This window comes from Chiloscyllium plagiosum, unplaced genomic scaffold, assembly GCF_037043375.1.
Source record: "Chiloscyllium plagiosum isolate Xiang-an unplaced genomic scaffold, Cpla_swu_hap1 HiC_scaffold_2, whole genome shotgun sequence".
NCBI lineage: Eukaryota > Metazoa > Chordata > Chondrichthyes > Orectolobiformes > Hemiscylliidae > Chiloscyllium > Chiloscyllium plagiosum.
The window spans coordinates 125,112,630-125,127,334 of record NW_028270140.1 but is presented as its reverse complement, the minus strand read 5'-3'; the positions used below and the strand labels follow the sequence as shown (position 1 = coordinate 125,127,334).

At 38.0% G+C, this 14,705-nt stretch overlaps 1 protein-coding gene across 2 annotated transcripts in view; it reads left to right on the top strand.

Annotated features, from left to right (window-relative positions):
- Positions 1–14,705, top strand: part of cdk7 (cyclin-dependent kinase 7) — a 54,909-nt gene that overhangs the window by 24,019 nt on the left and 16,185 nt on the right. Inside the window, exons 3-9 of one of the 2 annotated variants that reach the window (XM_043706645.2) lie at positions 6,056–6,089; positions 7,203–7,270; positions 9,275–9,343; positions 9,464–9,574; positions 11,280–11,398; positions 12,158–12,257; positions 14,349–14,435. In XM_043706645.2, coding sequence (XP_043562580.2) covers positions 6,056–6,089; positions 7,203–7,270; positions 9,275–9,343; positions 9,464–9,574; positions 11,280–11,398; positions 12,158–12,257; positions 14,349–14,435 — 588 coding nt within the window. The remainder of the gene's footprint in view (positions 1–6,055; positions 6,090–7,202; positions 7,271–9,274; positions 9,344–9,463; positions 9,575–11,279; positions 11,399–12,157; positions 12,258–14,348; positions 14,436–14,705) is intronic. The other variant, XM_088000520.1, reaches the window with a different exon arrangement.

Below are 14,705 nucleotides of genomic sequence, written 5' to 3'. Positions count from 1 at the left end.
TGCCTGGTATGGAAGGAAGATCGTATGAGGAAAGACTGAGACACTTGGGGCTGTTTTCATTAGAGAAAAGAAGGTTTAGGGGTGACTTGATTGAGGTGTACAAGATGATTAGGGGGTTAGATAGGGTTGACAGTGTGAACCTTTTCCCGCGTATGGAGTCGGGTATTACAAGGGGGCATAGCTTTAAATTAAGGGGGGGTAGATATAGGACTGAAGTTAGGGGTAGGTTCTTCACTCAGCGAGTCGTAAGTTCATGGAATGCCCTGCCAGTAGCAGTTGTGGACTCTCCCTCTTTATGGGCATTTAAGCGGGCATTGGATAGGTATATGGAGGATAGTGGGTTAGTATAGGTTAGGTGGGCTTGGATCGGCGCAACATCGAGGGCCAAAGGGCCTGTACTGCGCTGTATTCTTCTATGAATCTATGAATCTATGTTCATATGTGAAAAGTAATGCTCTAGATATTTGAGAGTTAGTGTTTTGTTTTACTGAGCTGTATTATTATTATTTATTCATTTATTGTTTATTATTTATTTAAGTCGTTAGTTGGGGTTTTTAGAATTATTTTTATATATATTTATACATTTGTACATGGGTTTTTAAACTTTAAATCTTTCTTTGTATTGTTTTGGATTGTATTTTGTATTTGTAATATTAAAAATCTGTTTTTCAATAAAAATACATTTTTTTTTAAAAAAGCGTTATGGACTTTATCTGTGGATATATAGAATTCAAAAGCAAGGAAGTTAACTTGAAAGTGTATAAAACATTGATTTGGCCTCAAATAGAGTATTACCCAAAGAATCCAATTCTAGTCACCAAATTTCAGGAGTGATGTGAATACATTCGAGAGAGTGCAGAAAAGATTGACCATAGTAGTAGATGAGGAACTCCAATTATATAGAAATATTAGAGACATTAGGGCAGTCTTATAGAGTCATAGTCATATAGCATGGAAACAGACACTTCAGTCCAAACAGCCCACGCTAAACATAATCCCAAACTAAACTAGTCCTACCTGCCTGCTCCTGACCCATACCCCTCCAAACCTTTCCTATTCATGTACTTGTCCAAGTTTCTTTTAAGACACCTACCATTAACCCTATCTACCCCACCCATGATTTTATGAACCTCTCTAAGACCATAAGACATAGGAGCAGAAATTAGGCCATTCAATCCTGGCTGTGAAGCTTATGCCCGAAACATTGATAAAAATTCCTGAAGAAGGGCTTATGCCCGAAACGTCGATTCTCCTGCTCCTCGGATGCTGCCTGACCTGCTGTGCTTTTCCAGCAACACATTTTTCAGCTGTGAAGTTTATCAACCCCATTCTCCTGCTTTCTCCCTGTAACCTTTGATTCCCTTGATACTCAAAATCTATCTATCTCGATCTTAAATATCCTCAATGACCTGGCCTCCACAGCCTTCTGTGGCAATGAATTCCATAGGTTCATAATTCTCTGGCTGAGGAAGATTTTCTTTATCTCCGTTCTAAAAAGTCTTCCCTTTACTCGAAGGTTATGCCCTTGGGTCATAATCCCTCCTACTAATGAAAACATATTCCCAATATCATCTGTGTCCAGGCCATTCAGTATTCTGTATGTTTCAATTAGATTCCCCTCTCATCCTTCTAAACTCCGAGTATAAACCCAGAGTCTTCAAATGTTCTTCATATGTTTTAATTCCTGGGACCTCCTCTGAACTCACTTCAGGGCTAATGCATCCTTCCTGAGATATGGGGCCCATAACTGCATATAATACTTCAGATGTGGTCTGACCAGAGCCTTGTAGAGCCTCAAGTAAATCCCTGTTTTTATATTCAAGTCCTCTCAAAATAAATGCCATCATTGCATTTGCCTTCCTAACTATTCACTCAACCTGCAAGTTTACTTTGAGAGAATCCTGGAGTAGTACTCCCAAGTCTCTTCCCACTTCAGACTTATGAATTTTCTCACCATTGAGAAAATAGTCCATACCTCTATTTTTCCTACAAACGTGACCTCACACCTTCCCATATAGTACTCCATCTGCCACTTCTTTGCCCATTCTCCTAACCTGTCCAAATCCTTCTGCAGTCTCCCCACCATCTCAATGCTACCTGTCCTCTACCTATCTTTGTATCATCTGCAAACTTATCCAGATTGCCCTCAGTTCCTTCAGCTAGATCGTTAATGTATAAAGTGAAAAGTTGTGGACACAATATGAGCCTTGCAGAACACCATGTCACCAGCTAATATCCTGAGAAGGACCCTTTAATCCATGCTGTCTACTTTCTGCCAGACAGCCAAGCTTCTATCCATTCTAGCACCTTATCTCTGACACCATGGCCCTTTATCTTACTCGTAGCCTCCTGTGCAGCACCTTGTCAAAGGCCTTCTTGAAGTCCAGGTCGATAACATCCATTGGCTCGTTACTTACTCAAAGAATTCCAGCAGATTTATCAGGCATGATAAAACCATGCTGACCATCCTTCCCAATGGATTTCAGGATCTTGCATATGACCGAGTTTAGGGTAATCAGTCTGTAATTTTCTGTCTTTTGCCTTACTCCTTTTTAAACAGGAATGTCATGTTAGCAATTTTCCAATCCCCAGGGATCCTCTCTGATTCCTGCAATTTCCTGAAAGATCACCGCTAACGCCTCTGATATCTCTTCAGCTATCTCCCATAGTCAGTCTGGTCCAGATGATTTCTCCACCTAAAGGCCATTCAGTTTTCCTAGCACCTTTTCCTTCGTGATGGCCACCGTACTCAGCTCTGCAACCTCACACTCTTGAATATTTGGGCTACTATTCGTCTCTTTCACTGTGAGGGTGACACGAAGTAATTATTCAGTTCCCCAGCCATTTCCTTGGAGCCCACTACTATTTCTCCAGCATTATTTTCCAGTTGTCCAGTGTCGTCTTTTGCCCTTTATGTGAAGAAATTCTTGCAATCTTCCTTTGTATTACTGGCGAGCTTACTGTCATATTTCATTTTCTCCCTCTTATTTTTGTTGCCCTCTTGTCTTTGTAAGCTTCCCAATCCTCTGGTTTCCTACTGCCCTTCGCCAAATTATATGTTTTTATGCTCTCCCTGGTCAGCCATGGTTTCCTCATCCTCCCTGTACCATGCTTCCTTTTCCTTGGGATGAATTTCTGCTGTGTTTCCAGAATTACTACCAGAATCTCCTGCGATTGCAGTTCCACTATCTTGCCTGCTAGGCTCCTCTCCCAGTCAGTTCTATCCAGCTCCTCTCTCATGCCTCTGTAGTTGCCTTTATTCAGCTGTAATACTGTTACCTCTGATTCTATCTTCTCCCTCTCAAATTACAGAGTAAATTCAATCATGTTATGATGACTGCCTCCTAAGGGTTCCTTCACCTTAAGTTTTTTTTATCAAGTCTGCCTCCTTGCACAACATTAAATCTGGTATTGCTTGTCCCTTAGTGGGCTCCACCACAAGCTGCTCCAAAAAGCCACTTTATAGACATTCCACATTAATTTTCTTGCAATCCACCACCAACCTGATTTTCTCCATCCAACTGCATATTGAAATCCCCCATGATCACTGTAACTTTGCCTTTCCTACACATCTTTTCTATCTCCTGATGTGTCTTGTGCCCAAGCTCCTGACTACTATTTGGAGGCCTGTACATAACTCCAATTATGTTTTTTTCACCTTTGCGGTTCCATGAGGTGATGTAACAGGGAGAATCTATTCCAACTGGTGGAAGGATTGAGAACCAGGCAGCTGGTATGTCTGAGAGGGGCAAACAAGGAAAGGACTCCATGGCAAGGAATCATAGACAAAGTTAGATTAATTGGAGTTGAAACATTGGTTCTTGCTCTAGCACAGAGAAAAGAGCTAGTTTGTTGAATGCCTGGTAAGTGGTTAAAGTCTTTTCTTAAATGTAATTTCAAATGCAAATTGGTAAAGTTTACAAAATATATAAAATGCAACATAAATAGTGAAAAATATATCAAACAATTAAAACTCATTAAAGATCAAGAGTTGACTGATGGGGTGGTAATTGGTTGGGTTGGTTTTGTCCTTCCTTTTATATACAGGGCATACTTTAGCAATTTTCCACATTGTTGGATAGATGGTAGTGTTGTACTGGAAGAGCTTGGCTAGGGGAGCAGCAAGTTCTGAAGCACAAGTCTTCAGTACTGTTGCCGGAGTCTTCGTGTGGAGGGAATGAAGACTGGTATCTGTAATACTGGAGACTACTGGAGGAGGCAGAGGTAAACTGTCCACTTGGCACTTCTGCTGAAGATTGCTGCGAAGGCTGCAGCTTTGACCTTTGCACTGATGTACAGGGCTCTTCCTTCGTTGAGGGTGGAGCCGCCACCTCCAGTGAGTTGTTGAAATGTCCTCCTCCATTCACTACTGGATGTGGCAGACTACAGAGCTTAGATCTGTTCTGTTGATTGTGGAATCATTTAGCTCTCTATCACTTGCTGTTTATGCTGTTTGGCATGCAAGTAGTCCTAGTTGGTAGCTTCAGGTTGACACCACCTCCTCAGGTGTGCCTGGTGCTGTTTCTGACATTTCCTCCTGCACTCTCCATTGAACCAGGGTTGATATCCTGGCTTGATGGTAATGGCTGAATGAGGATGCCAGACCATGAGTTTGCAAATTTTGCTAGAGTGTAATGCTGCTGTTGATGACCCACAGCGCCTCATAGATGTCCAGTCTTGAGTTGCTAGATCGTTTCTAAGTCTGACCGGTTTAGCATAGTGATAGTGACATAAAACATCATGGAGGGTTATTCTCAGTGTGAATGCAGAACTTTGTCTCCACAAGGACTCTGCAGTGGTCACTCATGCCAGTAATGCATCTGCAGCTAGTAGATTGGTAAGGATTATGTCAAGTATATATTTCCCTCTTCTTGGTTCCCTCATTCCCTGCTGCAGACCCAGTCTAGCAGCTCTGTCCTTGAGGACCTGACCAGCCTGATCAGTAGCACTGATGCCAAACCACTCTTGGTGGTTGTTGAAATCCCCCACTCAGTACATTTTGTGCCTCTGCCATCCTTAGTGCTTCCTCCAACTGTTACTCAACATAGTGGAGTACTGATTCATCAGCTGAGGGAGTGTGGTATATGGAATCAGCAATAGTCTTCCTTGCCCATGTTTAACCTGAAGCTTGAGACTTCATGGGGTCTTGAGTCAATTTTGAGGGCAACTCCCTCCTGACTGTTGGGCAGACTCTTCTACTGGGTCTATCCTGCCTGTGGGACAGAACATATCCAAGGATGGTGATGGTGATGTCTGAGATATTCTCTCTAAGGTATGCTTCCACAAATGTAACTGTCAGGCTGTTGCTTGACTAGCCGTGAGACAGCTCTCCCAATTTTAGCACTCGCCCCCAGATGATGATAAGGAGAATTTTGTAGAGTTACAGGGCTGTCTTTGCAGTTGTCTGTTCTAGTGCCTAGGTCAATGCCAGGTGGTCCATCCAGTTTTATTTCTTTGAGACTTTGGAGCGATTGATACAACTGAATGGCAAATGAATTCCTAAAGTTCTGGAAGTTCCTGCTGTAATCCTCTACCTTTTAATCTTTCTTCCAACAAAAATTGAACCCTGATTGAAGACATTGTTGAAAAATTGTTTTCTGAGAAGGTCTATTAACAAAAAAAAGTTTGAAATTGAGTTTTAAAGGGGAGGAGAGCCTTTCCCTGAGTTTCAGGGATGGAGTCAGAAAATCTGCACTTGCTAGTTTCTGAATGTTTTTGGTACAGATTCCAGCATCTGCAATAATTTGCTCCTACACTGTGTCAATGTGACCTTGTAGATCCACTGTGGAAAGTACACAAAGTTTCTGTGAATCTGTTTGGGACCTGGTATGTAGTTTGCCTACCTACAATCTTTTCTAGAGTTGGTGTAGTATTCACTAGCAACCGTTTTAAAAAAAAAAGGAAAACCACAATTGCAATCCTTAAAGCAGAAAATTCACAGAGGATTAGTTGCATATTGAAAGTATCATAAATTTGTCAGCGACATTGTAATGTTATAACAAAATACTTCTCTGCTTAAAATCACATCATTTTCTACTTCTGTATTTGCCTCCAGATTAAAGTTGGTCACAGATCTGAAGCTAAAGATGGTAAGTAGTGAAATATTCTATTTGGTTAAGACTTCTAGGTCCTTTTACAGTGGGTAGAGGCTTTCTCGAAATAATTAGACATTTCAGTAGGGAAGGCAACAGTAACCTGGTCAATCTTTAAGATATTTAGGCTGTTAAACGTGGAAACAAAAAACATAGAAGCAGTAGTAGTCCACTTAGCCTTCAAGCTTGTTCTGCCATTCAGTATGATTATGGCTGATCATTGAGCTGAATATCCTAATTCTACCCCCTGCTCTCCCCATAGCCCTTGATCATTTTAGTCAAAAGCTATTTCTACCTCCTTCTTGGAAATAATGTTTTGGCCGCAGCCATTTTTGTACTAGTGAGTACCACTGGCTCACCACTGACAGAGTGAAGAAATTTCTCCTCCTCTCAGTTTAAAGATAAGGGATGAACCTTTTAGGATGATGACCCCGGTTCTGAATTGCCACCACCACCATTAGGAATATTCTTCCTGCATCTAACCTGTCTAATTTTGTTAGAAACGATAGATTTCTGTGAGAGAGCCCTCATTATTCCAAACTCCAGTCAATACAGTCCTAGTTGACTCAATCTCTCCTCATATTCTTATTCTCCTCTTCCCATATTCCCCTAAAAATCATTAAACACATAATAAATCAAAACAATTGTTACCGGGGGATGAGGAATCAAATGTTTTTTATTGGTAGTTGGGAGCAAGTTACAACTATAGTAAGCAATGCCTTGTCACATTTGCCATTAATAAACTACTCTGTATTCTGTATTCTATATTCAAATAATTGAGCTGATTTCAAATTTTTATGGCTCACATTTATCAAAGTGTAAGTTAAAGATATATTTTGCAAGTGGCACTTGATAAGTACAGCTATAGACAGTATTAGCAAAGTAAAGTTGCTATATACTTTGAGAAAACAGGTCAAAAGTCATGGGGGCTCTCAATAGTACTGTAGTCTCCTAAACCTAACTTTCAAGTCCACAAACTACCCATTGTTTGCTATTCTTACTAATGGAAATCGATGTACGTTTGAAGGAATTTGAGCCAGTTACAGAAATTTAATTTATTACCATGATTCATGATTCTTTTTCTTAACTCTTAATGATCTGTTGTTCTAGGTATTAATAGAACAGCCCTTCGAGAAATCAAGTTGTTGCAGGAACTCAGTCACCCAAATATTATAGGAGTAAGTAGGAAAGAGTAATTTCAAAATTATTTGTATCAGTAATTTTTTGAACTTGAGTAGGGAAAACTAGGAAGTGAAGAGAAATGAACTGATCACTATAAACTAGTCTGAACTGTGAATGGTTAAATTTACAACCAAAAGAAAGGGAAGTGTTCAAAATAATTAGAGTACAGTGCAAAGTCATTACGTACTTGTAGAAGCTAAAGGCACCAATTATGTAATTCACCAACCATATTTGTCAAATGAATAGGGTTGGAGGTTTTGAGAAATAGGGAGAGGCTGAACAGGCTGGGGCTGTTTTCCCTAGAACGTCGGAGGCTGAAGGGTGACCTTATAGAGGTTTATGACATTGAGGGGCATGGATAGGATAAATAAACAAAGTCTCTTTCCTGGAGTTGGTCAGTCCAGAACTAGAGGGCATAGGTTTAGGATGAGAGGGGAAAGATGTAGAAGAGACCTAAGGGGCAACTTTTTCACAGAGAGGGTGGTACGTGTATGGTATGAGCTGCCAGAGGAAGTGGTGGAGGCTGGTACAATTGCAACATTTAAAAGGCATTTGGATGGGTATGTGAATAGGAAGGGGTTGGAGAGATATGGCCTGGGAGCTGGCAGGTTGGACTATATTGGGGTGGGATATCTGGTCGGCATGGATGGGTTGGACTGAAGAATTTGTTTCCATGCTGTACATCTCTATGACTCTATGATTTTATTAAGCTAAAAGATCATGTTTAGACAAATGCAAGAGAAAGTGTGAACCCAACAGAATGGAAGAGCTACAAGAGCAATAAAACAAAAAGTAATGAGTTGGGGAAAAGGGATTATGAAAACTATCCAAGAACATATCAAACTATGGCAGTTTTAAATTATTATTTACATTGAGAAGGAACATTAAAAGTAAATTGAGCCAATTTAGGTTGGATACATGTAAGGCTATGGTGGTAACGGGGAAGTAGCAGGTTTGTTAGAAAAGTGCTTTGTGCCTTTTTTCAGGGTGGAGGATGACAAAATATTAGTGACGTAAGAGGACCTAAGGATATATTTATAAGTAACCTTTGGACATAGGTTGGTAATTGTTTGGGAACTAGGAAAGACAATATGTATCAGGATAAAATTCTTTCAATTAACTTGATGTGATTGATGTTCCTGAAAGGATCTGATTTGGTTTCTCAACTTGTGTGTTGTTTATATAGATGGGTAAAGAATAGCTTATCCAGTTTTCAGATCACACCAAGGTATAAGGTACACAAAGTTCCTTTAATCAAAGAGAAAGTTATGGCAAGTGAGACAAAATATATGAGCAAAATTATGGCAGCTGGAGTTCAAAATGGAGATTTTTCAGGTCATTAACTTGAATCTTAGAAAGGGAAATTGGCATATAGAGCTGAGGCAGGTGAATGGAAATGAGGAACACTGTTCACTGGCTAGTTTTTTTTCTGATCTCATATTATACCAAGTGTGGAATAACTGAAGAATAAAATAGATATGGAAAATTATGCCATGACACAGAATTTTCATGTTAAGACACTTCTATGGAATTGACTGTGTCAGATGTTTCATTATTTAGAGAGTTTATTTATATTGCCTGAAAGTGGACTTTGGAATCACTTTTAACTAGTAGTATTTCATTTACTGAATCTTCAGCTATGTTATACATAAATATGCAGCAATTCTGTATCTATTCCTGTTAATATAGGGAGACTACACTGTAAAACCAAACGCTTCAAACACATTGCTGTGTTAGAGCAAGTACCATCAGTCAAAAGAATCGAATTTGACAGGAGTAGTAGAATTTTTCGAAAACTCTGTTTTCTATGATTAAATAGGTTAAAAATGTAAGTGTTTCTACTTAGCAATTTATATTATCCAGTAATGCTGAATTTAGTAAATTCTGGAGCCATATAGATTTAAACTTATAGTGAGAGATAATAATATCTTGATTTCCTTTTCAGAGTTTAACATTCAAATGAAAAATGGAATGCTGAATTTTGTAAATTTTTTTTGTAGCTCCTTGATGCATTTGGCCATAAATCCAACATCAGTCTTGTTTTTGATTTTATGGAGACCGATTTAGAGGTAATATTTGGCATAACTGTCACTTTCTGGATTGTATTCCTTAAATGCTGAAGGAAATCAGTCGCTATTATGATTATCATTATAAAAGTTCATTTTTAACTGCTCTTTCAACAAATGTAGGTAATAATAAAAGATACCAGCCTCGTGCTGACTCCTGCTAACATAAAAGCATATATGTTAATGACGCTCCAGGGTCTAGAATATCTTCATTTACACTGGATTCTACATAGGGTAAGTTTTATTACTATGTGAATATTTTACCTGTATATCATGACACAATGTATTCCACTCACTTAAAATCCCTTCTAAATCCTTCTAAAGTCTAAATTTTGAGAGAGAGATTAGTGTAGCATTACAATATTGTGTGTACTTTATTAGTCCTGTTGTTTGCAGTATTGTTGTATGCTGTCTTTGGGGAACCCTGCATCCATCCATTTCCTTTTTTAAAACAAAAGGCAATGAAAATAACCTCACCAATCAAGCAGGTTCAGAAGGGAAGAGGGAGCAAGTTCAGAGAGCACTCTGCAAATATTGGCAAATTCATCACTGTGGAGCAGACTTGAACGCTTTCCATCTTGTGCACGAGAATGCAAAGTTGACAACGTTCAAATTCCAGCACGTTTCCTTTATGTTTGCAGATGATACAAAACATAATAGAAAATATTGAGGAGGATAATAGAATTCAAAGGAGCATTGATTGATAAAGTGGACAGGCTGATGCAATTTAATGTAGATATGAGTGAAACTGTGCATTTTGGAAAAAAAAAGTGAGATGAAATATAGCCTAAATGATATTCAGTTATGAGGGGATTCAAGGATAGAGGGATATAGGGATGCAAATTCACAAATCCTTGAAATAGCAGGTCAGGGTGGTAAGACCAGTAAAAAAGCTTGAGAGATACTTGGCTTTGTAAATCGTGAAAAATAAAGCCACATGCTCAACCTTTACAAATTAATGGTTAGCCATTCAACTGAAGTATTATATACAAGTCCGGGCACTGTACTTTAGGAAGAATATTAAAACATTGGAGAGATCTTCGAGGTGTTTGGCAAAATAGTAGCAGTCATGAGGGACTTCAACTTTCTGGAGAGGTTGGGAAACATGAGATTGTTTTCTATGGAGCAGAGAAGAAGATGTAATATTATGTATACAAAATTGAGGTGCCTTGGTAAAACAGGTGGGGAAAAGAACTGTTTCTCACAAGCTGATATTAAAATATTATTGATTTAAGCTAATTGGCGCAAGAACAAAGGGGCAGTGAGGAGAAACTATTTCAAACCTGAAAGGGTGATTCAATCAGATACCTAAGAACTTTTGGAAAGGTAATTAGGCTCTGAGTTTTAAGATAATTTAGGATTAAGGGGTAAGGCATACAGTTGGTTCTGAAACAACGTGATAGTTCCATTCTCGTATGGTGTCGCGTTATAAGAAAATTGTGCATTAGTCGCACCATCTAATCTAATGAGGTCAGAATCACATTGTATCCAGGACAAGTAAGCAAAGTTCACGTTCTGTAGATAATAGTCTAAATTCTTCAATTGCATTAAAGCAAATTCTTGTTGAAGAAATGCCTGTTATAGCAGAATTGACTAGTGTGGTTTGGGATTGAATTTGATCATTTTTTTCAAAGAGCTGACACTGAACAATAGGTCAAATAACCTTCCTGTATGTTGTAAAATTCTAGAATTTCTTATATAGTTTGAATATTCTGTATTTCAAATATCCATATCTGCATATCCTCCTTCTTCTCCAAGTAAACAGTTCATGAGCTTTATTACAATCTGTACAAAATTTCCTTTCTGCTTTAACATTACTGTTCTACATTAGCAATTAGTTTTGAAATAATTAGGTTGTTTTTGATCTACATTGCTGACTTCTATAATTTTTTGCATATGGGTAGTAGTTATGATACATTCATTTAAATACATTTTTCAGGATATGAAGCCCAACAACTTATTAGTGGATGAGAATGGAATTCTCAAACTTGCTGATTTTGGTTTAGCCAAGTCATTTGGAAGTCCCAACAGAGTGTATACTCATCAGGTAGTAACAAGGTATGCACAAGAGAATGTTTGAAAACCACCTGACTGTGTAGATTAAAATGAAGCAAGCTGCATATTTTCTGAAGTTTGACTCAGTGCTAGAACATGCATTAAGTCCACTGATATTTTGTATCAAATTTTATCCAGCTTAGAAGATAGGCGTTGTTTCCAAATTAGTTACCTGATTTCCTCCTGTACTGTATAGTGATGTAGCACAATCAAGATGAGAAGAAATTTCCTCCTTTGCTTGGTGATATTGCAAATAATAGTACTGGAAATAACACCAAGTTAGCGAGTATGTGGAATATGAAATGTACATTTATTTTTGGTATTCCGTCTATTCCAGAAAAATGCCATACTTCATATTGTTCTGTTTTTGAAAATTGTGGCTTAATGAAACTTAATCAGTATAAATGGTGTGACACTCATTTAATATTTTTTAAAAATGGATTTTAAACTTTTGAAGCAACATTTTCCTAAATAGTACTGCTGAGGGTGCTGCTCTCTGATGTGCTTGTTTGGATTCAGTTTGAGTTTTTAAAATTTGTGTTCTTGAATTATGATGACAAAACTAACTAGCCATGACAAATGCTTACAACTGGATGCATTGCTTTTTGATTTTATAATAAACCTATTTTGCAGGGAGGGTGGGTGGATATTGGAAGAGTTCTAGATATTTTTTCTGTTCTCCATTAAATTTTGCTCTCTGGTGATTCTACTTTTCAATTTATTAAAGTATGTTTTTATTCAAATTTATTGTTTTAATTTCAGGTGGTACAGATCACCAGAGTTGTTATTTGGAGCCAGAATGTATGGAGTTGGAGTAGACATGTGGGCAGTTGGTTGTATATTAGCTGAGCTACTACTTAGGGTAAGTGCTAATGAATCAGCTAAATTGGGTAAATAAATATTTTGAAAGTTACATTTTAAGATGAAAGTTGCTTTCCCCCAGCATGTCTTCCAAGGATGACTTGATCTTTCCTCACTGTATTATGTTGGTAGAGAGTGTGACACTCAAAGTATAAGAACATCAGCAGGAGTAGGGCAAACCACATTACTCCTTAAGCCTCCTCCAATATTTAATACAATCATAGCTGATTTTCTGCCTCAACTCCACTTTTCTGCCTGCTCCTAACAGATCAAACAATCTTACTCCCAGCCATGAATATATTTAACAATGATGGAGGATGGAGAATCTGAAAATTCACAATTCTGAGTGAAGAAATTATGGGTTCATGTCTGTAGAGGACAGAATTCTAGGCTAACTAGAAAGAGCATTGACAAATTAAATCTTTGGGAAGTCTCCCATGCTGCCACCATTTTATCCTATTCCCTTATTTCATTTCTTTTTTTAAATTTTTTTTTTGTTTGAGAACACTTTGAATTACTGTAAACAACTGGACTTTGTCCTTGGGAAGCTACTTATCAAATGACTGTACTTAAATGCTTTGGCTGCCACTTATTACTATTTTGCATATAAATATCAATAAATTGAAAATTGTATTTTACCTAGCACAGAAACTGAAAATATTAACTTTATTTTCTACCACAAATTTACTATACAAAAATGATTAACAATAATCAATCACAAGAAAAAACATCAATGTCATTTAGGTTTGGAGCATTTTAAGTCAAGTCAGTTAATATTTATCAGGTGGCTATCATAATAAGAATTTAGCTGAAAGCATACTGTGTATCTGAACAACAACAATTTTTGACTGGCTGTCCTGTGATTTTCAAGGTAATTATACTTTGTTATTGACCAGCTTTTAGCATTGAAATCTTTAGGTTGAAAATGGGTTCAACTCAAGTGAATCACTAGAGAATTCAAGTCTTTACTTGACCAAAGTGGAGCCATGTTCATAATTTCATGCAGTAGGGTGCAAACACTTAAGAAATGTTATGGTGGTGTTGCTGGCACCAGCAAGCATGTCCAGGTTGCAATTGTTATGGACTAAGCCAGATCACTCAAAATGTTTTTAAGCAGGCAGCTCAGACCATAACTTTGCAATTTGTTTAAGTAAGTATACAGTGAAAATTACCTTGATTAAGTTAGCGCGGTTGACTACTAGATTTTAAAATAGACAAAAATTTATTCACAAAAAAAGACAATGAAACACAAAGAACAGAATAAAAAAACCCTACAGAACTCAACCTATCCAATGAGACTTAATTATGCTGTTCCAAATATACACAACAATCCCAAGAAGCAAACTCACTTTAAAAAAAAGTATAAATGGAATACATGCTTACAGGTTGAAGTTGAAGGGCAGAAAAGAGAGAGCGAGTTTCCACACAGCTCCCTGTTGAACTTCCAACCAGTTCAAGACTGAATTAAAACAGCTTAGCTCAGCTGGAGCTGACCACTCTCCTTTCATTGTACAGGTCACTTCTAAGCATGACCACTTTGGCCTGAGTCTCATCTGTTTACATATTACCAAAAGCCCTCTCAAAATCCTTTTCATCTCTGTATTAAACCAGACTGATTGAAGCCCGACCTGGTTTATGCTCTTCTGAAATAAAATCAAGGCAGAGTCTCCTTGAGCCAAATAACAGTTTTTAGGAAAAAAAGGGCTAGCTTTGTGACACAATTACAATGGCAGACTAGTTAGGAACAACCAAACCCTTACTGCACTCCTGTCATAGGAGTGTTGAGGTCTGACATGGATGGTAGTCAGGCATACTGATCAAATGATATATAACAGTGTACCCCAGCTTGTCCATGAAAAATCTATACCATTCAGAGGGAGCCAACTTAAACATGATTATTTGAGCAGCTGAGACAGTGCAGTTGGATGAAAACTATTGAATTTCCTTTGAATTCCAATGCTTTTCTCTAGCCTGTTATTTTAAAGGGTACTGACCACAGTTCAGCAATATTCCTCTATGTTTCAAAAATAAGGCCTTAAAAAGAAAAAAAATATTTTGTTGCCTTAAATGCCTCGTTTTTATTTTTCTACAGACACCATTTTTACCTGGGGACTCTGACCTAGATCAGCTGACTAAAATATTTGAAGCTTTGGGCACTCCAACAGAAGAACTGTGGCCAGTAAGTTATTTTGAATTTGAACATGGACATTTAATTTAAAGAGTGTGAATGAAACCTCTTTGTAGTAAACTCACCAAATCATTTAAAATAGTTTTTACTTAACATAATTAGTTATTTAGTATTGAATTTAAACAATTTAATCCCCAGTAAAAATGACTAAAGGGAAGGGAGTCCGCAGCTCTCAGCAAGCAGGAACACCCCCCCCCCCCCCCCCACTGATTCTCGAGGTCGTCGACAAAATATTCGTTTGCTGGGCCTTCCCGAACGGGA